This window comes from Megalobrama amblycephala, linkage group LG17, assembly GCF_018812025.1.
Source record: "Megalobrama amblycephala isolate DHTTF-2021 linkage group LG17, ASM1881202v1, whole genome shotgun sequence".
NCBI classification, from domain to species: Eukaryota; Metazoa; Chordata; class Actinopteri; order Cypriniformes; family Xenocyprididae; genus Megalobrama; species Megalobrama amblycephala.
In genome coordinates this window covers 37,637,836-37,665,487 of record NC_063060.1, presented here as the reverse complement: position 1 = coordinate 37,665,487, position 27,652 = coordinate 37,637,836, and the positions used below count along the sequence as shown (strand labels likewise).

The 27,652-nt window shown below is 35.9% G+C and overlaps 1 protein-coding gene across 3 annotated transcripts in view; it reads left to right on the top strand.

Annotated features, from left to right (window-relative positions):
- Positions 1-27,652, top strand: part of brinp2 (bone morphogenetic protein/retinoic acid inducible neural-specific 2) — a 115,392-nt gene that overhangs the window by 54,694 nt on the left and 33,046 nt on the right. For all 3 annotated transcript variants that reach the window (XM_048163230.1, XM_048163231.1, XM_048163229.1), the window contains 4 exons: positions 1,910-2,100; positions 3,695-3,876; positions 17,761-17,866; positions 24,640-24,876. In XM_048163230.1, coding sequence (XP_048019187.1) covers positions 1,910-2,100; positions 3,695-3,876; positions 17,761-17,866; positions 24,640-24,876 — 716 coding nt within the window. The remainder of the gene's footprint in view (positions 1-1,909; positions 2,101-3,694; positions 3,877-17,760; positions 17,867-24,639; positions 24,877-27,652) is intronic.

Below are 27,652 nucleotides of genomic sequence, written 5' to 3'. Positions count from 1 at the left end.
CATGAAAGTTAAAGTCGACATTAAATAGAAATATGATTTTTTTTCCCCTCCCTATTGTGATGTATCCAGGTGAACATCCCTATTGTGACATATATCCGAATGGGACTTTGTCAATTGATTGGATGGTTGTGGTTTGCTACTGCTGTGATCTCATGTGACTGACAGGTTGTCCCGCCCACACACATGTAAACACGTCATGAGAGAAGAGATGTCTTTTAAGAGGGAGGGGAGGTTATTTTGATTAAAGATTATGAGGGCACATGAAATTAAAAAAAAATATGCATGGATAAATCATTTATAATAAATAGTGCAAAGAAAAAAAATAATACTAGAAATTGTCCGTTTTGTTCTCATGGTGATGGTGACTTTAAAGTGTAACGGATGAAGGCCGATAAGAGCTGTCCATGTAAACCTCGCTCCCCTTATCTTAAAGGTCCCGTTTTTCGTGTTTTTTTGAAGCTTTGATTGTGTTTATAGTGTGCAATATAACATGTGTTCATGTTTCGCGTGTAAAAAAACACAGTATTTTTCACATAATTTACTTATCTGTATACCGCTGTTTCCACTGTCATAAAAACGGGCTGATGACTTCCTTGTTCTATGAAGTCCCTCCTTCAGAAATACGTAACGAGTTCTGATTGTGCCAGCGGTTCCTGTGTTGTGATTCGACAGCAGCTTAGCGAACCTTGCCCGGAAAAGTCACGCCTCTTACCATAACGTGGAGATGCACGCGCTCAGTGTTATTGTAAACATGTCTTTAATTTTACCCTATCAATTTGAGCCGGAATCAGACCCGGTGATTGGACTGCGGGATGAAAATAACAGCGTTTCGACGACATGGCGACAAACACACTCTACAAACGCAACTCTTGTGTATTCCTGTGGGCGGAGGTTAGTCAAAAAACTGTTTTAGTGACGTCATTAAAGAAGGAAGTAGAGGGATGTAGTCCAAACTGGCCGTTCGATGTAGGCGACTTCTGTTAAATAAAATATTTCGCTTGGCATTGAACTTTGAGCTTTAAAATTTTACAGATTTTATTTATACTCTAACAACAACATTGCACACTAACTAAAGTTTGAAACATGGGATCACGAAGAACGGGACCTTTAAGAGGTGCTCTAGCGACTAACGCTAGAAACTGCGGTCTTTAGCCTCCTTGTTAGAGGGCCTGACTCCCATGCCGGTGAACAAGGGTTCGAGTCAGATACAGTAGAAACAATGAATGCAATAAGTAAAATTACAGCAACCCTCTAAAATGATACCCAGGTGCGGTGGCCACCTAGTAAGGGAGTATTAAAAAGTTGAGTGTTTTGGGTGATAGTGTCCCACTCCCCAGCAGAGTTCCAGGTGCTATCAGCTGGTGCTAAAGGCCTTTAATTAAGACAATCTATCATCATTAGCTTATGGTCGGACAGCCACTGCTTTTGTTAATTAACTCTTAGAGATTTTCACGAACCGTATTAAGCCCAAAAGACGATTCCTTTGGGTAGCATCTTCACGAAAGTGCAAGCTTTGTTCTATGTACATAACCCTAGAAAAACAGTGACTGGGATTGTTATTGGTTTCATAAAATGCACATACGGTAGATAACAGAGAGTGTTTTGAAAGATGTATGTGCAGGAATGATGCCAGAGTAACAAAAGCTGTCAGTTGCATCATGTAAGCTTCTATTGTGTTTATGGACCTGAATCATATTTGCCCGGCATTACAATAAGGTGCATCAATATTCAGCACCATGCAATATTTATGCATGCTTTATTTTCTGCTGAAATCAGCATTTTCTCTGGCTCTCGCACCTTGCACACACGCACAGACATTCCTTTTCTAGCAATGGCCGATGAAAAAAAATGGGTTCTAAAATTCACTACTTGCATTAAAGCACTTAACTATGTTTGTTTTATCTTGCAGGGAGTTTAGTCACTGGAAAGTCAACAGCTTGGTGACAGAGAAGAGAGACTTCTTCAAAGCCCCGCTGCCTTTGGCGCCCGAGTTTTTACGCAACCTCAGGCTTCTGGGGAGAAGGCCGAGCCTTCAGCAGATTCATGAAAATCTGATCAAGAAATATGGCACTCATTTCTTGGTATCAGCCACATTGGGAGGTAAGCTAATATTACACATGAGATCTATGCTAAAGGTGAATTTTAAAAATGCTTTTGAAGTTATTTTAACAAGGGCTTTTGGTAACATATTCTATACAATTTATATATGGGTAGTTTTAGTCAAGATTACAGTTTATAAATAAGTTTATCTTAGGTCCAGTCATCATTTCTTTTAAGTCTTTTACCTTTTTAATCATCTTTTTGCCTTCACTAATTCAATGAAAATGGATTTTTATGCAATGGATTAGTAGTACAGATTTTTTGGTCCCACTTTATATTAAGTGGCCTTAACTACTATGTATTTACACCAAAAAATAAGTACAATGTACTTATTGGGTTCATATTGAATTGCAAAACGCTTTTGCTGCTATTGAGGTGGGATACGGGTAAGGTTAGGGAAAGCTTTGGTGGTATGGGTAGGTTTAAGTGTAGGGGTAAGGTGTAAGGGATGGGTCAACGGTGTAATTATACATGCAATTACAGAAATTAATTACAGATGTAATTACATGCAGGTGTTTTTAAAATATAAGTACAATGCAAAAACATGTATGTACACAGTAAGTGCATTGTATCAAATGATTAATTTAAATGTACAGTAAGTACATAGTAGTTAAGGCCACTTAATATAAAGTGGGACCGATTTTTTTTTTTTTTTTTTTTTTTTTTTAATATTCCATGTAGTCTCTCAGTTAATATGAGAAGGAAGGTATTATATCAGCAATTTACAGGAACATACTGAGGTGTATTGAAAGTCATGATAATATATTAAGAATTCAGTGCATTATATGTTTCAGGTAAAGTTTACAGCATTATATAAATAAATAAATAAATGTATTTACTATCACATACACAGATACTGACATCCTTGGCATAAGTTTAGCCATTATCAGACATTAATTTTCTCTTCTCCCTCTGGCACCCAAATAATAAGTAGGGCAGCATGTCCCTGTTGTGGGTTCAAACCTTTCAATGTGTCTCCAACAAAATGTTGCATGTTACCGACACTAATTATGATGTCACTTATTGGTGTATGTATGCAGTGAAGCTGCAGAACTTCAGCGACAGGGGAGACAAATGAAGTGGTAAAGCTAGAGTGAACGTTGGTAATTAACGACTCAAAGCAAAGGAAATGGGGGACTGTGCTATTGCGTGCATACTAATCACTGAAACTCAAGCTCAGCACATACAGGTTCAGGAGATGCTCCTCAGCCCAGACAAGAATATTTCTCTGGATTTCAGACGTAGCCAAAGATCAAAAATAGCATTTATATAAAAAAAAAAAAATCTAAGATCTTCAGAAGAAATGTACGGTTATAACAACCTCCCTTTGGGAAAAACTTCCTTTCGTGTGCACCCTTTTCCTTCCATCAAAATCATTATTGCTTCTCTGCCTTAACTTCTGTGATTCATATTTAACGAAGCCTTGAAAAACTCGTCCACAGTTCATGTTAAACGACTGTATGAAAGACATATGATAGTACACTCTGACAGTCAGAGAAGAACTCACTGTCGTTTTGCTGAACATTGTCCTTGGAAAGTGAAGACTTTATATATTTGGTCTCATGGTTTGGTTTCTGCACGCATCTTTCCTAAGGGGAGGAATCACTCACGATCTTCTTGGACAAACAGAAGCTGAGCAAAAAGTCAGAGGGCAACGGAAACAGCTCCGTGGTCTCCCTAGAAATCTTGCACCAGTTGGCGGCGTCATACTTCACAGACAGAGAGAGCACCCTGCGAAGACTCCACCACCTGCAGATCGCTACATCTGCCATCAAGGTAACAGACGACTCAGCTTCTTCCTTTTTAATCCAACCCAAACTCATTGGAAAAACGTGCCGGTGGCGACATTTCTGCTTAATTATATTACGTTGCTTCTTGGTGAAACATCCAGTGGATGGAACTAAAAGCATGTACAATTTTCTCAAAAACAGATGAACCCGAATCGGTAAAAGTTTTATGTTAGTTGTTGTACGTATCGTGGCAGTTCGTAAATGAAATTTTGGTAACACTTTAGAATAATGGTCTGTCATTAATAAGTAACTATGCAGGAAGTAATGCAGGACTAATGAGTAGTACTACATTAACAATTCAGCTACTACTATTAACTAATGTAGAAAAAAGCTTAACTAATCAGTAAGTAATATCAAATTTAGAAGATAGTTCCTTATTAGCTAATCAATAATTACATAATGAGATTACCATAATTAATAACTATTAACTAACAGATAAATTGTAAAGAACATTATTGTGTGTCTGAGACGTAATCAGTCATCATTTTTACTCTGAATATAGTCATAAAATGCATTATTAATTACTTAAGTGTTAGTTCTTGAAGAATGACTAAGTACTTGAGTTATTAGTGATGCATTTTATGACCACGTTGAGAGTAAAAAAGGACAATCTTCAAGAACTACTAGTGATCTGGACCATTATTTTAAAGTGAAAAAGATGTTTTTCACTTTAAAATGATGGTCCTGATCACTAGTAGTTCCTGCATAGTGACTAGGTAACACTTGAGTAATTAATGATGCATTTTATGACCACGTTGAGAGTAAAAAAAGACAATTGCTCACATCTCAGACACTTTAATGTTGTGATTAGTAATTAATTAGTAATTCTTTATAATTTGTCATAGTTACCTAGCCTGGATGCCAGCCGAACTTAGCCCCGCCCACAACATTTTGAGGTCGGGGAGTTCGGTCTGGACTCGATCCGTAGAGGAGTAATTATGCCCGAACAGAAACTGTTCGGACCAATCACATTGTCAGGGCGATGATTGACAGATTATCACCAGAAACGTAATCAGCCACGTCATCAAAGAGCGCATGGGGAGTTTGATTGACAAGCGATCTAACCAATCAGAACGCCGCATCCGCCATTTTGTCCGACAAAGCAGTCAGGAGTTAGAAGATTAACCTCGGTGGAGTTAAACTTGAAAAATTGTGCATATTGACATCTTTCCGCGTTTGAAACAACATTCATTCTCATGTTCATTCATGTTTATTTGATGCTATAAATGGACTAGTGATGATCGGTTAACAAGCCTCTTGAGCTGAGGCGCTACAGCAATCTGTCACGATCATGGTCACAACCCATTAAAGAGCCACAAAACGGTTTTTATTGTTTGAATTTTTTTAATAATTACACAGTTTGAAAGCTGGGACTTTGTTTAATATCATAAGTAACCTGCTCTGTCTCGTCTGTCGATGTGTTGTCAGTTTCCTCTTTGCTCCGCAATGTATTTTCCACTCTGTGTGGCGTGACAGCGCCACGGCTTGTCGGACAAAGCAACAGTAACTAAGGGGGGCGGGTCTTTGCGAAAGGTCAATTAGTTTACAACAATGATGGCTGTTGAAGAACTGAGATGTGTAGATTCCGCCATTGTGTCCGTTATAGAAGATATCGACAGCGCATTCATTTTAAAAAAGGAACAGAGGACCGCGATCAAGGTATTTGTCGATGGGAAAGATGTCTTTTCCGTCCTTCCTACGGGATTCGGCAAAAGTTTGATTTATCAGCTGGCCCTGATGGTCGCTAAGAAGAGTTCTGTTGACAACTATGCGTCGCTCAACATACGTCACTTACTCTGTAGCTCTGATTGGTTGTAGGTCTATCCAATTGAGGTCTTTCCTGGATCGGTTGAAATACGCCCCCATAATCAAAGCCCAATGGAGCAGTATCAGACTCATATTCGAACTAGAATTGAGTATGACCACGTCAGGCTAATAGTTACCTATTAGTTCTTAATGACGCCAATCTCATTCTCTAATTATTGATTAGCTAATAAGGAACTATTTTAGTCCTAAATTTGATATTACTTACTGATTAGTTAAGCTTTTTTCTACATTAGTTAATAGTAGTAGCTGAAGTGTTAATGTAGTAGTACTACTCATTAGTCCTGCATTACTTCCTGCATAGTTACTTATTAATGGCGGACCATTATTCTAAAGTGTTACCGAAATGTCCAGTGAGTGGTGCTCAAAGGTTAATGCTTTATCACATTTAAAGGGTTAGTTCGCCCATAAATGAAAATTCTGTCATTAATTACTAGGGCTTGCATAGACTAGTCGAGTAGTCGAGAGATCGACTACTTCAACCACTAGTCGCCGCTGTCGGAAACAATCGACTACTCAAGCGTGCATTAATCATAAATGAATTTTTTTTTTTTTTAAAAAGAGAGATACGTCAGAATATTGTAAATCTTTCTGTTTTAAACCAAAAAGGGGAGCCAATGGATATCACACAAGAAGCAACATGCAAACTTTGCGCAAGAGTTATGCCGGTGAAAGCTTAACCTCGGTCACTATTCAAAGTGAAAGTAAAAAGTGACGGAGCTGTCTGACGCTGCATTAATGGAGCATATTCTCTCAGAGATGAATTTCAACATAATATGCTGATAACAGTATATAACCGTCTTCATTTATTCCATTATTTTTCTTGTGGCCCATATATAGTGAAACAAATGAGAAGAATAGTATTTCGTGTTAGGTTGTATTTTTTAAGTCTGTGCTTGAAGTAGCTCTTAATTTTCATTGATGACTGCAGTCAGTGTTAGGAAATATTATAGACTTAATCATTTTAATTATAGGCCTATAATTCATTGTATAATAGACCTAAAAACATGTTTAAAACATTTTCAAAGATGAGCTAATAGCCTAATCTTTTATTATCCCCACAGCACGTCAGTTATGTGGTGATGCGCTATGAAATTATTGCGGGGCAAATTTATTAATATTAGGCTCATTTTAATAATAAAAGTAGCCTAATCTAATAGTAATAATAATAGACTAGAAGAATGTAACAGGCCTACATTAACTGGAAATGCCAAATCCTCTTAATATTGCCAATATTTGATGCTTTTGACAATATCTCTGGCTATCGTCGATACATGATCATCGTCTGTCGACGACACCCGGGTTATCGCAGGTTTATTTGGCTTTACTCTGTTACATGAAAATTAAAATATGTAACGTCATAATTATAATGCATTAGGCTATGAATTAATAAACATTTATTGATAAGAACTATTTCATGTCTTTTCATTTACAGTAGCATGAACCACGAGTAGTCGAGTAACTTGAGTATTGTTTTGATAAGAAATCGTCTAGCAGAAATCAGTAGTCGTGCAACCCCTATTAATTACTCACCCTCATGTTGCTCCAAACCCATTCATCTTCAAAACACAAATCTAGGTATTTTTGATGAAATCCATGGCCTCCAATAGACTGCAACACAACGCCCAGAAAGGTAGTAAAGACATTGTTAAAATACTCCATGTGACTACAGTGGTTCAACCTTAATGTTATGAAGTGAAGAGAATACTTTTTGTGTGCAAAAAACAAAACAAAAATAATGACTTTATTCAACAATTTCTTGCCGGCATTCTGACGTAGAACCTGGAAGCTCTGCACTGTGTTTACTACATCAACTGCGTAGGAGACTAACATGAAAGAGAAGAAACTGTTGAATAAAGTCGTTATTTATTGTTTGTTTACCATGTGAGCTAATGAGCAAGTTTACTATGTCAAAATAGCCATACATTCTGTATAGACCTTAGTCAGGTTAGACGCCATATTGAATTCAACATGGACGAAAATGAGGCTGTGAGGGATAGACTTACAGTCATTACAATGGAAAGCACTGTATACATGTCCGTGATCATATCATTTTCATAACTCACAAACTGTTTTGTCTACTCAAAGTTTTTTTTTTTTTTCCTCAGAAAGACGTTTCATCAGTTGAACAGTCAGTATGTTGTTAAACAACAGTGCAATCCATTAAACATGCTGTACTTCTATCCCTCACAGCCTTGTTTTCATTCCTGTCAAAAATTAAACATGGCACTACCCTGACTAAGTTCTATGGAGCTGATTATGTGCTGCAAACGTCAAGATTGACAAAAGTGCTTTGAGGTCATAACATAGTATTGTGCAAGGAACCACAAGAAGTGATCTTTATTAGAAGTCTTTATTAACTGATCATCTTTTCTGAGTGATAATTAACTTAATTTTACATTGATCTAATGTAAAAGATTTCCAGTTCTCTGTTGCTTCTCTATGCGTGCTGATTGTTGTTTATCAATGTCATTCGTATAGGCGTTTGAGATGTATGTTTGTTGCCATGGTAAATCTTTAGCAATTAAGGTCCTTACATTTGCAGCGATGCCATTTCCATGATGTGTCAAGTGGCCCTTGGTCTTACTCACAGCTGCTGAGTGGGTGTAGAAATGCTAGTGACTGCAACATCATGATTCCTTCAGAAGGAGCTCTGCTGCTTAACTAAGACAAATATCCTTGACTTTTAATCAAGATATGCACCTGCTTGCATGTTATTATAGTTTTTATATAAGAATTAAGAATAATTATAGTTTTATATAAGAAATATTTATTTTGGGGTTGGAGATGCTTTCTCAAACTCTCAAAGGATATTTCTCACTTGCTAAAAAATCATATTACGTTATGCATTGCCTTTTTTAAATGCTCACACTGAAAAAAATGATGACAAAATGAGCTTTTGTTAATATGTTTATGAGTTTTTGCTTAGTATTCGACTTACTAATTACATAAACGTATTTTTACCGCAATCGATCCAAGGCACACTTGCCAACGTCGCAAAAGCTGATCATGCAATATTCCTGATGCACTTTACTGTGATCGTCTTTTGTTAGTCACACTAACGCTGGCTAGTCAAAATGAAGTATGCCATTTTCATGCTCTGTCAGACACTGTCAAAGCCAAACTTTCTACACAGAGTATTCAATCCTGTGAAGAAGAGTTTCAGCCTCAAAAATAAAGTGCATGAAATGAAAGCAAGATGAAATAGGAACAGGAACGGTGGCTCTGTGGGAAGATAATGACTTTCTCTTTGGGCTTCAACATGCTTTTCATTAGCTGAGCTTTCCCTACACAACATTGGCGGAGAAGTTCAATTTAACACGTACGATTTCATTTCAATATGACCACGGACCTATACACTCATCTGCATGTATTTGCAGCAAATGCGCACTAGATGTGAAACTCTGGACCGGGATTGCCAAATGCATCACGTTATTCAAATTAGCATACTGTAGATGTACCATTTTGTAAACATATTATATGCTTTGTGCATGAGAATAGTGTCCATGGCAACAGTAAAGGGCACTTTGTGACAGACAGACCTCATCAAATATCGGTGAAATTGTTTTGGTGTACACCTCTGAAGTGTTTTCAGAGAGCCTTTCTAGCATCACTTTAGGGAGCAGTCTGTCCTGCCAGGTGTTTTTGTCTGGGGAGAGCTAATGAGACGTTACGGGGCTATAGGGCCCACCTTTCACTGCTTTCTTCCTGCACCCTGTGTGCAAATCAGCCTGATGAATTGGGCACCACAGCAGAAGTGGGTTATAGCGGGCTCATCAATAATGCTATAAAGGATGATCAATTACACCCTCCGCTCAGAAACGAAGTGCAAAAGCACACCAGGAAGAGGCTTCCGGGGGACAGCACTTTGCCTTGGTGTAATCAGATACCACTTAAGACCAAAAATAGCCTGAGAGCCCAAGGCAGGTTTGCGGGAACAAACAGTCCTGAGATTATCTGGTCTTCACGGATCAACGGTAAAATTTACACACGCTTTAGAGATTCAATATCAGTGCATTTACATGTAATTTCATAAAGTTTTCCATTCAGTCCAGATCTACAACTAGACTCTCGCCCCTCTCTGTAATATAACCATTTGTCATAATGACATACTATTAACAGTCACCTCTGTGTAGGACACGGATCTCGGAGTTACCGCCAAAGCTATGGCCGAGTACATGAGAAGCATATAATTGTAAAGACCATGTTAAAAGACTAGGTACATGTCATTAAAGGTGACACTTCTTTAAACACGTAAGGACGTCTCACTTGTCCAAAGGGTACTGGAGTGAAAATGAAAGGCACTGCTCCATTACACAGAATCATTGCAAAACATACAATCACACTTGGTTCTTGGTTCTTTCTTACATGTTCGTTCTTCTGCCAATGCGGACAGAACACCGTTCTAAAATACACTTCTGCCCTACACACATCGCCCTGCAAAACACACATCGAGACCAGTGTTATCTGAACAATAAAAAACAAATGAATATTAGCCTATGCATCGGTTCTTTTTAATGCATCAAAAACACAGTGCTAGTCCAATTCCAGAACAAATGACTCTTACAATCCAGTTCTTTTTGGCGAATCAAAAACATACAGCATGAACAGTGCACAAGGATTACCAAACAAATGATTCTTATTAGCCAGTTCTTTTTAGTGAATCAACAACATATTAACAAACATTAACTCTTATGGACCTGGTTTCACAGAAAGGGCTTAGATTAAGCCAGGAGTAGGTCTTAATTCCACCGAAATTACCCAGAACAATTTGTCCCAGGAACTTTTTTCCCCCCAGACCTATTGCTAGCTGTGTTTCCATAGCGGTCTTAAGTTCCGTGACGTAGGACTGTGCACGACTTTCCAGGTCCCGCTGGATTTCGTCCTCCGCATATAAGCTTAATAAAGCCTGAACCTCATCGTCAGTCCATCGGTCGTATTTTTCAAAATGCTGTGTGAACTCAACCAATCAGCATGTTCAGCACTCAAGTCTTATATTTTTAATGTACAACATAATTCAAGACATTGGTCTGATTCAAAGGAGAATCAGAAGGCCAAATCCTGAATGGACAAGGAGGAGGAGCTAGGGATGGAGGAGGGTAATTAGCTCCTGAGAAACGCGACAGCTGCTGATAATACTGATGAATGCTGTGATAAGCGGTGTATTCCGATTGGTAGACGTGAGTCACCTAATGCGAGTTTGACTGACGTGACCTGCCAGAACTAACGCTACGTTTGATTTATATAACTATAATCACTGGCTTCTGGTAACAGCCGTACATAAGTCTAGTTCCGGAGGAAGAGTGACCTCTGACCTGATGCTTGACATATTGACGAACGTGGAAGCGCAGAGGATAGAGTAAAATAAAACACCGGTCACGAGCTAGAAGTCTAAAACGAGAATTTTTAAAGGTGCCCTAGAATTAAATATTGAATTTATCTTGGCTTAGTTGAATAACAAGAGTTCAGTACATGGAAAATACATACACTGAGTTTCAAACTCCATTGTTTCCTCCTCCTTATATAAATCTCATTTGTTTAAAAGACCTCCGAAGAACAGGCGAATCTCAACATAACACAGACTGTTACGTAACAGTCGGGATCATTAATATGTACGCCCCCAATATTTGCATATGCCAGCCCATGTTCAAGGCATTAGACAAGGGCAAAACGTCTGGATCTGTGCACAGCTGAATCAGACTAGGTAAGCAAGCAAGAACAATAGCAAAAAATGGCAGATGGAGCAATAATAACTGACATGATCCATGATAACATGATATTTTTAGTGATATTTGTGAATTGTCTTTCTAAATGTTTCATTAGCATGTTGCTAATGTACTGTTAAATGTGGTTAAAGTTACCATCGTTTCTTACTGTATTCACGGAGACAAGAGAGCCGTCGCTATTTTCATTTTTAAACACTTGCAGTCTGTATAATGCATAAACACAACTTCATTCTTTATAAATCTCTCCAACAGTGTGTAATGCTAGCTTTAGCCATGCAGCATAGCCTCAAACTCATTCAGAATCAAATATAATACATCCAAATAAATACTATACTTACATGATCCGATGTATGCAAGCAGCATGCATGATGAACATCTTGTAAAGATCCATTTTGAGGGTTATATTAGCTGTGTAAACTGTGTTTATGCTGTTCAAGGCAAGAGCGAGCTCCAGGGGAGGGGGAGCACGAGATTTAAAGGGGCCGCAACCTATATATCGGCGCATAGTTAATGATGCCCCAAAATAGGCAGTTAAAAAAATGAATTTAAAAAAATCTATGGGGTATTTTGAGCTGAAACTTCACAGACACATTCAGGAGACACCTTAGACTTATATTACATCTTTTAAAAACATGTTCTAGGGCACCTTTAAAGAGAAATGTCAGAGGAGCTTGAGTTTGTTTGAACCGCAAGAGGCGTCTTCTCTCACCTAAGCTTACACTACTCCTACGTCATACATCGGGTCAGAGGTCACTCTTCTGCTGGAACTCGTCTTGTGTACAGCCATTACCGGAAGCCAGTGATTATAGTTTATAAATTTATAAATATGTATATTCCCTTCAGAGGGCCTTTATTAACCACCTGAAGCTGTATGGATTACTTTTATGATCAATGGATGCACGTTTTTGGACTTCAAAATCTAGGATACCATTCACTGCCATTATAAAGCTTGGAAGAGCAAGAATAATATAATTTAACTCTGTTTGTGTTTGACTGAAAGAAGAAAATCATAAACACCTAGGATGACTTAAGGGCAAGTAAATTATGGGATCATTTTCTATTTTTGGGTGAACTAACCCTTTAAGCCTTGTCTGTGAAACCATACAATGATTCTTTTTAGTGAATCAAATACACACAGGATGAACAGTACTGGCGACTACCAAACAATTGACTCTTATGAGGCATTTCTTTTTAGTGTATCCAAAACATAATATAAAGATTGCAATTACTGGATTGCATATACAAGTACATTGGAGTTCCATTTAAATACTAAATACTATGGAACATACATATGGTGCTAATTCAGTACAATGGTATATGTAATGGTGACATAAATAACATGGAATTGACCGCCACAGTATTTTTTTGTAAGGGTGAATTGTAAGGTGTTTTTTTTTTTTTTTTGTCTGAGTGAATAAATGTAAATGAGCACCAGTATTTAAAGGAGGGGGCTCAGAACTCTGCACCATTTATGTCAAGAGCCGCCTCCAGATTGTTGGCACTGGTCAAGCGACCTGACAGTGCCGTATAATCAACATCAGCTGTCAAATTCAATGAAGCTCAGAATCTGCACTTAAAATCCTGTCACATGTCATGAACTCCTAAACTGCTTTCAGAGCGCATCTGCAGTCTTTAGCCAACTGTGCCTTCCACAGCGGAGGCAGAGGCATTTTTGACAAATGAGTCAACTTGATATGCATTCCTCCAGCATTTCAATTGACAAAGAATAGGCTTCATTCAATGGACTGTGGGAGTTTTCAGGGCCTGTGGATGATGTGAGATGTTAGAGAAATGGAGAGGAGACTACTGTACCCCAGGTATTCATTTCCTTTGTTATGCCCTTAAGAAAAGCATGCAGAGGAAGCTGTGGAAACACAGCTCCGGTAAATATAAGATCAACAACAAAACATGACACTCTCCGAGGAACCAGGGTGGAAAATGTGGGATTTCAGTGTTATCCGGTTGTTTTGTCAGGTATGATATTATTCCTTAAAAAGATGTCAATATTAAGTGCAGCTGATAAAACGTATACACATTTGGGGAGGAAAAACAGCAGGGTGACAAGTAAACAAGAGATTTTGTTAGGCTTAGCATGGAATAGCTGGCTGTATTTGTTTATTTATCATTTGTTCATACACAGTAGGGATGTGTGTGGTTGTGTGTGTGTGTGTGTATATATATATATATATATATATATATATATATATATATATATATATATATATATATGTATATATATATATATATATATATATATGTTAATTTAATAGTAGAAAATAGTTATTTTAAATTGTAATAATTTTTCACAATATTGCTGTATTTACTCCATTTTGGATAAAAAAAAAAAATGCAGCCTTGGTGAGCATAAGAGACTTCCTTGGGATGTGTGATCATTTTAGATAAATTTCAGATCAATTACAGCACTAATATATAGTTCTCTCTATATGTACATGTTAGGCTCAGTATATAAGACCTCGAACACACTTGAGAAAAATAATGAAAAAAAAAATTTTTTTAATGATTTCCTCCATGAAGAATGCAGGTTTTGTGAAGACGGTTACACAGATTAGTGTCTGGTTTTATGCACGAGGTAAACAGCCTGGAGTCCTATTGGGATCAGAGCAATTGAGCTGCAGTAAGCAATCATAAATGACAAGTGATCTAATGAGATACTGCAGTGGGACAGGGTGCGGAGGAGGGCATGTGTGCGACACTTCAGAAAGGAGACAGTAGTTCATAAATTAATGATAAAGTGTGCTTGTGTATGTGCACATATTATGATAAATGTTTATGCTCTCGCTAAAACTGTCATCATCATACAGACTCCACGTAATCTCCACGTTTATAGTGTTAGATTAGAGTATGTAAAGATTTTTTAAAGATTAATTTGTTTAAATTCATGTGTTAATAAATAGTGACACATAAGAAGGAGAGTTAATGTGAAAAAACGTGCCATCATTAATCAATGACAGTGTAGGGCGAGTTACTTCAGAAACATGTCAGATCAAAAATAATTCATCATAACATCCACTGAAGAATATTTTAAATCCAACAGAGAGAGAGAAAAGAAAAATACAAGTTACTCATTTGATGTATATGGGTCATTGATGATGAATAAGGTTTTTAAAAGTGTAAAAAAAACATAATGGAGATATAATTAATTTATTATTAATAGAGATATAATTAAGTTTTATTTAGTGTAAACAATGAGATTATGTGGTTTTTATAATCAATTAACACTACTTTTGTCATTTTTTACAAAATGGACAAAATTTGTCACCAATAAAGTCATTCGGTTTAACCAAAATTTCGGTTTTACCGAATGACACTTTTGGTTATACCGAATGACGATATTATTCAACAATGCTAACAGGCTGGTATCTAGTTTTTAAAATATTACAACATTTTCTATGTTTTATAGCGGTTGTACTGAATGACCTGAGGCCTTATAAAGTGTGTATACGTACAGATTTGATCTTAGAGTGTGTGTACACTTAAATACACGCCAATGCTCATATTTATAAAAACGGTCTTTGATGTGGAAAAGTGCTTTGAGCCACGTCAGGGTCTGAGCAGACGTACGCACATTTCACATTTGAAAAAGAGGCATACACTCGTTTTCTGTGTGTACATTCATTCTATAAATCACACGTACGCACATCTGAGTAATGATCGTAAGATCAAATTTAGGATGGTTTCTGCGCAACATTTTATTAATAAGGCCCCCGATGTTTCGGGACATGCGTATGAGCAAAAAAAAAGTTAGTTACTTTGCTTCATGACCATTATGTGGTCCTTTGCAGGTGTCTGAATGATGTCACATCCTGTCACATGATACTGAACGCATGACTTGATCCAAAATGGTCCCTTTATATTGGTTACTCCAAATGACATCAATGAAATTCATTTTTCTGGACATTCTTTCTTATAAGATGGCAACGACTTTACACATAATTGTATATATTTATTTATAATAAATATATACATTTATTACATTTTAAGACATTTTAATCACAAATGAAATGGCTGTATTGGCCAAAATCTTTCAAATATCTTTATATGTAGCAAAATATAATTAAAACCTTTTGGATTCAATAAAAGAGATCTAGTTGTACTACCTTACATACTTTGGATGACATATCTTTGTTTTTTATTATTATTAAGGCCTTTGGACAAAAAAATGACCCGTCACATCACTGACCCATATATAGAAATAAAATTTATCCAAACTAATGATTATGGCGTTGTGAGGACATGGTCTCAAATCCACTGTATTTTTCTTTTGGATTAGTGTTGGATTAGCTACAGAATTTAATTTTGAGACAAAGACCTGACAATGATGTGTAAAATCCAAAATTTTGTGACAACTGCTGTCAAAGCAGAGGCAGCACTTGGGGAGAAATTTGATAGAAGAAAGCTGTTTGTGCTGGTGAAATATTTGCAAGATATTTCAGAGCATTTTACAGGCTTTAAACATGGACAACATTTTGTGAATGCAGGATATACATGCTTTTATTTTTAACCGCCTTTTTTATTTATTAGCTATAAATAATGTCTTCAGGAAACATAGTTATAATGGAATCCAAAGCCAAGTTACCTTGTGAAAACAATTAATTCTGAATTCTTTAATCATTCAGAATTCATTAGAAAACTCGGCTACAAAATGAATGCACTACATTTACCAAGTGAAGCTGGCATATATTCTTGTTTCTTATTGACAAAAGACGTCTAGTCATAGTCTATAGTGTCTGTAGTAGATATAAAAATAATAAAGATCACTTTCAGTTTTAAACAGATTAGGTTATGATATAATATCCTGTCACGCTCGCAAACATTTTCATGAGCGTCAGTGTTTCACACTTCATTTTGGACAATTTAGTTAGCTTTGCTAAAATTTGTGAAGAGGATCAAATTGTAATTTAACAAGGTAACAGCAACCAGTTTTTTTCACGTCATTTGAAACCATAAATATGTTGAGACAATATTCAACATTTACTGCTTTTGTGAGCTGTCAGGTTCTGAACAGTCTCTTTTCAACTAATTGAAACAAAAGCATTGTAGACGGCGTTGAAGTGATTATGGAGTTGAAATTATCCTAGTCAGAGTCATTTACTAAAACAATTATCACAGTCAGTCATGTGCCACCAGTGTGGGGGAAAAAAACAAAACAGTAAATATGTATACATATATACATACACACAGTTTTTTGAATGAATCTTTTTTTTTTTTTTTTTGATAGTCATTGATTTATTAATTTTTGAAGCTACCTAGTGCTTAATGTATTTATTCAATCATTTATAAGTGCTTTATCTCATTAACTAATTGATTATTGATTTGTCAAGACACACTAATTGGGAAAGGATCCTATGGAAGTTTGTTTCTGCCACAGAATAAAACAAATAAAAAATAATTGCGACCTTTTTATCTCACAATTCTGACTTTTTTCCACTCGCAATTCTGACTTTTTTTTCTCAGAATTGTGAGATATAAACTCGCAATTTTAAGTTATGAAGTCAAATTCTGAGGAAAAAAAATTTACTTTATAAAGTTACTTTATACTTTATAACACACAATTCTGACTTTATATCACTCAATCCTGATTTTATAACTCACAATTGAGTTTATATAATGCAATTACGAGAAAAAAAGTCAGAATTGTGAGATAAAAAGTTGCAATTGCGAATTATAAAGTCAAAATTGCGAGATATAAACTCACAATTGCGAGTTATAAAGTCAGAATAGCAAGATATAAACTTGCAATTCTGAGAAAAAGTCAGTCTTTTTGTGAGATAAAAAGTCGTAATTACCTTTTTTATTTTTTATTCAGTGGCAGAAACAAGCTTCCATAGGATTCCCATAGGTACATCCATTTAAAAAAAAAAAAAATGGGGAGGGGGGGTTGGGGAGAGTCCTGAAGCATTGCCACAGTATAAAAAGTCCCAGTTGAAATGGCAGGTCAGACACCTTATTTTAGAATCAAAAAAGTCCCTTATAAATAACACTAGGGTCCGTTAAAAGAATTATGCCACTGCACATGGCTCACTGCTCTCTAGATTTGAAATTAATAATGCATTGGCACCTAACACTAGAGTCAATTTACTATTTCTATGATGCTCTGCAAAGTGAGCATTTTTGGAGAGCTGTGACATGCTGAAATGGGCTTTGGTGACATTTAGATATTGACTTTGGCTTATTGCACAGGCGTGTTGGTTTGTTTTAGACAACTGCATATGCTCAGCACTCCATCGCTTCTGAAGAGGAACAAACAGGTGCATGATTTCAACGATAATAAGGCATTAAAATATCTTCTTGTTTCCTAGGTAACAGAGACCAGAACAGGGCCTCTTGGATGCAGTAACTACGACAGCCTGGATTCCGTCAGCTCTGTCTTAGTGCACAGCCCAGAAAATAAAATCCATCTGAAAGGTATGACAGCAGTGTGGTCCTCAGAAGAACAACATTGAAGCTGTGTCTGGTATCAATTGCGCTGGTGATGTACAACGAGAAGTTCTTTTTTTATATAGGGGTGGTGGTGGTGGTGGGGGGTATGTTTACTGCAGAAACATACAAATTCATTCATCCTGGAGCATAATTCAGAATTAACTGAATAAATAAAATGGTAAATATTAGGGATGGGCAATATATCGCATGCGATTCTCACGCGCATTTCGTCAGTAAAGCCGGTTCCCTGATTACCGCTAAATCGCCATCACCTGCTTTCAAATGGAGCGGCATTTAATAGACAGAGCCGTAGTTCACTGATAAGCCACGCAAATATCGCGTTCATTATCGAAGGCGATTCATCTGCGATATGAACGTGATATTGCGTGGCTTATCAGTGAACTACGGCTCTGTCTGTTAAATGGCGCTCCATTTGAAAGCAGGTGATGGCGATTTAGCGGTAATCAGGGAACCGGCTTTACTGACGAAATGTGCGTCAGAATCGCATGCGATATATTGCCCATCCCTAGTAAATATACAGTACCGGTCAAATGTTTAGAAACATTACTATTTTTAATTTTTTTTTGTTTTTTTTTTTGAAAGAAGACAAAAAGCCTTCAATTTATTTGGTCAAAAATCGGGAAAAAAAAAAAAATTAAAAATAATGCTTTTTCTATTTTAATACACTTTAAAATATAATTTATGTCTGTGATGGCAAAGCTGAATTTTCATCAGTCATTACTCCAGTCTTCAGTGTCACATGATCCTTCAGAAATTGTTCTAATATGGTGATTTTATACCGCTATTATCAATGTTGGAACAGTTGTACTAATATTTTTTTGGAACCCGTGATACCTTTTTCAGAATTCATTGATGAATAAAAAGTTAAAAAGAACATTATTTATTCAAAATAGAAATCTTTTCTAACAATATAAGTCTTTACTATCACTTTTTTTCTTCAATTTAACACATTCTTGCTGAATAAAAGTATTAATTTCTTTCAAAAAATAAAATTACTGACCCCTAACTTTTGAACTGTAGTGTATATTGTTACAAAATATTTATATTTTAAATAAATGCCATTATTTTTTAACTTTATTCATCAAAGAATCATGAAAAAGTATCACAGTTATAAAAAAATTAACATTGATAATAAATCAGCATATTACATTATTTTCTGAAGGATCATGTGACACTGGAGTAATGGCCAATGAAAATTCAGCTTTTCATCACAGATATAAATTATATTTTAAAGTATATTAAAATAGAAAACCATTATTTTAAATTGTAATAATATTTCACAATATTATTGTTTTTTCTGTATTTTTAATAAAATAAATGCAGGCTTGATGAACATAAGAGACATTAAAAATAGTAATGTAATGTTTCCAAACGTTTGACCGGTACAGTATATTTTTCTTTTTCTTTCTTTTATTTGTAAGAGCTTTTGAGGAAGATGTGTTCATGTGAAAACTACATATCTACAAGAAAATCCAGAAGATTTTGCTTTTTTTAATAGATATTTGGTGAAATTGTCATCTTATCAACATGCATATAAACAGCTGTCACATTTTGAATTCATTTTTCCATGCTAGTTCATTACTGTCGCACAATCTATTTCACATAACCACGCCCTTAGATGACACAAAAAAGCAAACTCTTAACCGGTACATTTAGATGCCAGTCAAACTTCCCATGGGCAGTTCCTGACCAGAATACATTACAATGAGGACCACGTCAAAAGTGTTCGAGGAACACATGACTTGTTAATACAGTTTCCATGCTTTCAAAAAGCAAGTGAAGGGTAATCAGAAGACAGGCATTTAGACTTGCATTAATTCAACTCACACTCTCACGACAGCAGTGTCACCACAAGTCAGAGGTGGTTGGAGCAGAAATAAAGAAACAGAGAAAGTAACAAGACTGAAAGGAGCAAAAAGGAAGGTTTTAAGCTGCTAGCCGTTGCTAATTATACACGTGGCCTGCGCCAATTTCCACTGCCTTCTTGACATTGACATTTAAATTGTCAACCCACTTAATACTGCCATCTCCTGAAGCAAGTTCCCTGCTGCCCAGATTCGTGTAACTACTTTAATGAGCTAGCCATAGGGTTCGGCACCAAAGCTTATCTTTTGCTGAGCACTTGGGAAAGGAAATGTGGGGGGGTGGTGTGCGGTTGTAGAGAGAAGAGTTTGGTCTTTATTTGTGTCACTTTCTGCACTTTTTTTTGGGACTTCCAAAACATCTTTGCAATCAAAGCACCATGTCCTTTCAGAGGGCAGAATTTAGACCCCTTCAAATTAGGACATCAAGCCGTCAATTCCGTAGATGACTGAAATAATCCACAGGAAAAATTCACGTTCCTCTAGTTCTTTTTAAAAAGACCGAGACTCTGGAGGAGGGGGCACAAGAGCAGCTATTTAGCTGTCTCCGGTATGAAAGCCATCCAAGTCAGTCTCTTTTGTGAGGCTCCCCACACTGTTGGCTCTCTACCCAGCAGAAGCCAAAGCTTAAGACGAAGACTGCATCTAATTATGTCTCTTGTTTTTCCACAATCTGACGGATAAATACTGAGGAACACATCATAAATATTCACACTGGGAAGGGAATTTAAAAAGGCTGAATATGAAGGCAAAACGCATTGATTCTTTCTTGAAGGATGTCAGACCTGGTAAAGCTGTGAAGAGCGTTTTCTCACATAATATAATTAGCAGGTGTTCAGCACCCACAGCTGGGCTGTGAAATCTGAATCTTTCACTTACGTGGTGGATTAATATATTCAGAACTGAATGCTTTCGTAAGTAATTCATAGGTGAGTATCGATGCGAAGACCTTTGGAGATCAAATCTATAAAAATGAACAGAGGGGTTCTGCATTGATTTCTCTACATGTTATTAACAATCAAGGCCCAAAATTAACTAACTGGGTTGGTTCTTTCTTTCTTTTCTTTTTCTTTTCTTTTCCTTTTCTTTTTGGAAAGAAATGAATACCTTTATTCAGCAAATAAGCATTAAATTGTTCAAAAGTGACAGTAAAGAGTTACATTGTTTCAAAAAAAATCTATTATTTCAAATAAATTATGTTCTTTTGAACTTTCTATTTATCAAAATAATCCTGAAAAAAATCTATCGGGGTTTCCACAAAAATATTAAGTGGCACAATTGGTTTCATCATTAATGATAAGAAGAAATCTTCTTATTTTTAAGTTTTTTTGAGTAATAGATTAGCATATTAGAATGATTTCTGAAGGATCATGTGATACTGCAGACTGGAGTAATGATGCTGAAAATTCATCTTTGAATAAATGACATTTAAAGTCCCCCTGTAGTCAACAATTTTAACCCTTAAAACTCATCTTTGATCACCAAAATTATGTTTAAATGTGAAAAAAAATTCTTAGTGCCTTAAAATAGCTTGAATGTACTCATGTACCTCATTTAATATACATGGATCTATGAATATGATAATTAGCCCCCCTCCACTCACTCGCTCGAGCTTTTTACAACGTCGGACACATAACGGTATAGCGTTTTGCTTATCAAACAGCTAATAATGTGTTGCTAATGTTACACAAACCATGGTCACATTCACAAGTCAGACAGCTTCCATCTAACAATCAGTATCCTTAGAAACGCTTTGAACACCTTTGAACGTCAGTGGAGAAAGGCATATAGTTCATCATAACATCGTAAAATACATCATACACCCGCCATATTGCTAAATTTACCCGATTTTTCAGTTAATGCGGCCAGTTAATGATATGCAAAGGCCCGCCAGCACATTGACATGATTGGTTACAAGGTAGTTTGTGACGTCAGAAACACCAGCGATTTCAAACCGAGGGTTTGAGACTGTCTTTGGTTTAATGCAGTTTTAAAGAGAAAATACTCAGCAATGGTGTTGACTTATGAATTTGCACATGGTTTGTCTTAAAGCATTTTAAAAACACCACATAGACTTATGAACAACATTGATTTTCACCACAGGGGGACATTCAAATATATTAAAATGGAAAACAGTTATTTTAATTTGTAATAATATTTCACAATATTACTGTTTTACTGTATTTTTGTATTAAATAAATGCACATAAGAGACTTCTTTCAAAAGCACTGAAAATTTTTACCACACAAACTTTTCAATGGTTGTGTACTACATTATATAAGATAAATATAATTATTAAAAAAAAAAAAAAAGGGAAAAAAGCCAAATGTAAAACACAGATTCATGACTGGTAAAGAAAAATGCTAAATTTCCTCAATTCTCCTGCTATTGGCAAGTGTGGCAAACAATTAATTTCGGACCCTGTTTACAATCGTACCATCTTGTTACCGCTTGTCCCAAATCACTCAAAAAATCAATAATTAGTTTCCCGGGCAAATGTCAATTCTTCCATTGCCTGCTATCAAAATATCTAATCGGGCAGGAGAATTCCGCGATAGCCGCATTGATTCCCTGTCTGCAGCGTGCCTGTCGTTCATGACAGAGGTTTACGGCCGAATGACCTTGCCACAGAGATTGTTGGTCTTTATTCATCCCATTACCCCATTACTGCGCTGACATAGCAGACCTCTCCGTCCCAAATACGACTCCCATCACTGATGCTGTTAGAGCAGTCAGGCTGCCTGTCTCTCTGACCCACTTTACATGCTCTCTGTTTCCCAACTCAGCCTGTCCTGTATTGCTGAGCCAAATCAAGGCTGTAAAAACATTAGAAACAAACCTTCATTGCAGTGGTATTTTGTTTTAAGTTTTGAAAATATTATTTAAAATATCAGACAGTAAAAAAAAAAAGCGAAAGTGATGATACCCACCTATCATGTTCACAACAGTCTAGACATCTGGTTCACCACTTAAAGTCAAGTTTTAATTAAAATGCACTTGAAATTACACTGCAACTTGAACTTTAAAATGATGATCTGTGAGTGAGTGTGATTAGAAACCACTCAGATCGCTTAAATTAAAGATGCACCTCTGTGGACCTGTGACCCTCATGACACATGCAGTAACTAATGGTCCAAAAATTAGGTTACTATTATTAAAAAATAAAAAAAAATAACGGTTTACCTTAACAAATAAAAGCAACACACACAAAAAAATGTCTTTGTTAAACTGTTTTTGAAGCAATGTAAAAATATGAGACTACTTAGTGCACTTTGCTGTTTGCTTTTAGTAAAAAAAAAAAATCACTATATATACAGTAGGGTACAACGACGCTAAAGGCGCACCAGGGTAAAAGGCGCATTCTCTTTTAAACCACTAGGTGGCGCAAAAGAATCAGCTTAGCACTTTTCTTCACAACCACTTTTGATGATGCCCATGGAAATTTGTCTGATCCTTGACGCGATCGCAGACAGCAACGCAAAGTTGCTAATTTTTTATATATATATTTTTTTTGCGATTATTATGACAGGACAGTATGTTGACAGGAAGCAAAGTTGGAGAGAGAGGGGGACGGGATCGGTAAAAGCCCATGAGCCGGGACTTGAACTGGGGACTCCTGAAGCACAACTGCGCTATATGCCCACGAGGCTATTGGCGCCAACTATTCTGTGCTAATTTGATCTAATATTTAATGTTTTTTCAAATGTTGTAGATTATCCAGCAAATGTGAATCAATAAAATTGACTATATTTTGAGACAAAGGTCTTGTTAATGATTTTCAGTTTTGTTCAAGGTAATTAAAGCAACAGTTTTTCAATAACGGAAGAATATGTAAAAGTATGGTGTTTGGGGTAAAAGGCACCCCTGCTGTTGAGGCTAAAGGCACAATAATTAACATGATAATAAATAGCTGGCTGACTTTTCCATTTGTTGACATGACATGGTTAGATTAAGTTGGCTGTCCTCCACCTTTGAGATAATCACCATATTTATAATGAAACCATCATATTTAAAGAATATGATATGAAACATCTCATATAATAAAATATCATATTTATTTGTTACTACTTAATTATTATGGGATCTCATTCAATGCTTTCAGAATCTTTACTTTTTTAAATAATTTTGTTTCTGTATTTTTATCATATTTATCGAACAAAAATGAGTTATTTTATCAAAATAAACCAAAAATAGTACAGTGATTTGTTTTGAGCAAGTATTAACTTAGACATTATTAAAAACATTATTTTAGCTAACGTATTTGTATCAATTGTGCCTTTTGCCCCATGCTGGAGAGCCACCACACCTTGCCACCTCAAACATCTTTTTTAGACAAACAAACCACTTTTATGAGTTATTTTCAAAATCTGTTGCTCCATCAATGTTCAATAAAAGCATATATATTTTTTCTGCAATCATACACTATGGGAGTAGTGAAAAGCACATTTTTCCTAAGGTGTGCCCTTAGCCCCATTTTACCCTATATATAGTGCCACCTCATGCCACTGCATTATTGTATTGTTCTAAATGGAGACTTAAAATAGAAAACGTATTACTTTGAAAGACAGACGGGGTGAGGAGAGGATAGCCAGAGGACAGATGATGGGTGGGTTCATAGTGGTGTCATATGACTCAGGGATTGATTTTTTTTTTTTTTTGGTGTTTATACGGGAATGCCAGACCTAGTGGTAATTTGAGATGTTGACCAAACGTATAAGACTATAACAAATCCAAATACCATTCTGAACTTGTTTACCAACCTAGCAGCAGAAAAAGTGTTAAAAAAATCTCTGTCTAGTCTTGGAATCAAATTTCAGTTTAGGTCACAGTCTAAAATGACAGTAAACAGATATTTCTCTCTTTTTCCACACACAGGTCTGCAGGATGTGCTTCCTGAGTTTCTGCGGAATCGTTTTGTGGAGGCGGCGCTCAGTTACGTGGCGTGTAATTCAGAGGGCGAGCTACTCTGCCGCAACAATGACTGCTGGTGCCGCTGCTCCGCAAAGTTTCCTGATTGTAACTGCCCCTTTGCAGACATCAAAGCTATGGAGGAGAGTCTGCGTAAGAGCAAAGAGTCCTGGGTCAACCTCAACAATGACTTCATGGAGTCAGGTAGGTTAATCTGATGGCCATGGAAGTGTTAAAATCTCTTGTATAATCTCTGGGGTTACACCTTTCCACACACAATTCAGGTCTTCACTTGATTAAATGGAAGAGTGGAACTTCTCAGGTTTAAAATGACAGGTAAATCACATTGGTATATCTTAGTCTTGACAAATGATTGATATACTGTCATATTCCCTCAGCAGCTCTTTCTCACAGAGTTCACTGCAGTGCAAACACATGCACTTTGCTTATGAAAAAGGACATCAGAACTGAAAAGACACTTAAGTCTACAGCTGCGCCACAGCTCCAGTAAAGCATCTTTTAATTACACTTACGTTGATAATGCATGGGGTAATGCAGTAGAAATGGGCAGTGGCGTAATGGTTAAGGATCTGTGCTTCAAACACAAGGGCTGGAGGTACAATCCCATGTGTCCAAGGAAATGGGAAAGTTAACGAGAAAACAATCCTGCTCTGTTACCATTGTGTCCATAGGCAAAGCACTTAACCCCAAGGTGCACCTAGGGGATTGTCTCTGCAATTAGTGTACTGTATGCCGCTTTGGATGAAAAGCATCTGCTAAATGTTAAGTTCAAGAAACAACAACAACCCCTACAGACTAAATATATTAAAAAGTCATTGTTATTCAACACTGAAAAAAATGATTTTTTGATGCTGTTCACTTTATTTAAACAACTTATTTGGATTCAACACCATTGTATTAGGTTTCTGGTTCAAATTCAATTGCTTCATTTTAAATTAAGTTGAAACAATTACTTTTTTACTTAACTTGATGTTTTTATATTAAAATAACGTGTTTCAATCAAGTAAACCCAACCAGGACTCAGTCAAACAGGATTTTCACTTCCCATCATGCTTTGCAAAGGGGCTGAACTAGGAGTGTAAATGTTGAAATAAAGTGTTATTTTAAGCAGTTTTTAGGAAGATGAGAAAATGGAAAGACTTTTTAATGTTTACTGTTCTATTATGTTGGTATTTAAAAGTTTCTGTTAATTAATAGTTTTAGGGTTACCATTGTGGTGAATTGTTGCACTTGTACTTGGGTTGAGGACCTGCTAACAAACTTTCAAATTACTTTAGTAATCAAGTAATCACTGTAGTAGTGCTCTGGGTTGCATTTCCCAAAAGCATTGTAAGCCTATGTTGATTGTAAAACCATTGCCACCAATGGACTTATGATCAATTTAGGCTTTACAATGTTTTTGGTTAAGGCAATTTAGGATGAATCCAGTATCTCATCTAGATTTCTAACACAGAACATCACAAAAGTTATGTAAATCACAAAATTAAACAAGAAGAATTAATTGTAAAAATCAATGTATATGAAAACAATTTATTTTTTATTTATTTATTGCTTTTTTTAAGTTTTATTTTAAATGAACACAATTGATTCTAGTTAATTTAACATGGTTGATTCTATTGGATTTTACTTCATGTCTCAATCATGTGGAACCACTGTCCATGATTGAATTGAGTAAGTTGGACATAACTATTTTACATAGATTCTTCCTTAGTCAGTTGTTTTGTCACAACTCAAGGATTTTGCATAGAGTAAAAATAAACCTTTAATGTTAATAAAAACTAAGTTGGTTGTGTGGAAACACTGTCCATAACTGACTTGAGTTAGTTTAAAGTGTCATTTTTTTGAGTGTATGGTAAAAAAGTTTTAATTTATTAACACTCAAAAGCTATTCTTTGAATTAATGTAATTAAATCATGGAAAGGATTTCCGCGTGATTAAATGGCTTTCTTTCAGCATTAAGCACTTTTGTTAGGCTAACTTAAATTGCATAAATTGGATCAACTTAAGTAAATGAGTTGGTCCAAAACATTGCAAATTAGTTGGGCTGACACTATTAAATTAAGCTGTGCCCAACCATAGTAAATAAGTTGAATCAACCTTAATCAATTAAGTTGACCCAACGTAAGTACATTAAATTGGAATAACAGAATTGCATAATGCTGAAATAAAGCAACTTAATCATGTGGAAATCCTTTCCATGATTTTTTTCATGTTTATTCAAAGAGTTATTTTTTTGAGTGAATGTACAAATAAAGAACAACTGCAGCTCCAAAAAGTATTTGGACACTTAAACACTACTTGGGGTCAGTACTCTCTCTCTCTCTCTCTATCTATCTATATCTATCCATCTATCTATCTATCTATCATGCCATCATGAATAAATTACATAAAAATATATTCAAATAGAAAAGTTATTTTAAATTGTAATAATATTTCACAATATAACTGCTTTTTGACAAATAATACAGCCTTACTGAGCATAAAAGATTTCCTTCAAAATCTTTTTTTTTTAAATCTTAATGACCCTAAACTTTTGAAAAGTAGTGTTTGTATTTCAATGTGTTCCACACTAACTATTATTAGTATTAGTGTTGTCATTATTAGATAACTATTAATCATATTATAAGTGTGGAATTTTGGGTTTAAAGGTGTCCTTGTGTTATATTTCTTTAAAATAACTCAATTTAATATTTGAGATTGAAATGTGCATAGGAAACGATTTTAAGAACAAATCACAATTCACCAAAAAATTTGTAGTAAAAATCATTCTAAATTTCCGACAAAAAACATTTACTCTGTACGGGCCTATAATCGTGTTAAGAAGTTATATAAATATGAAATTTTAACCTAACATGACTATATTAAAGTATGTTAAATTAATTGTATCAGAGTGTCTATTTACACTAAGTGCAAATAGCGTCCCTTGTTGGCAAATGCTATTTACACTAGCTCTGCCCAC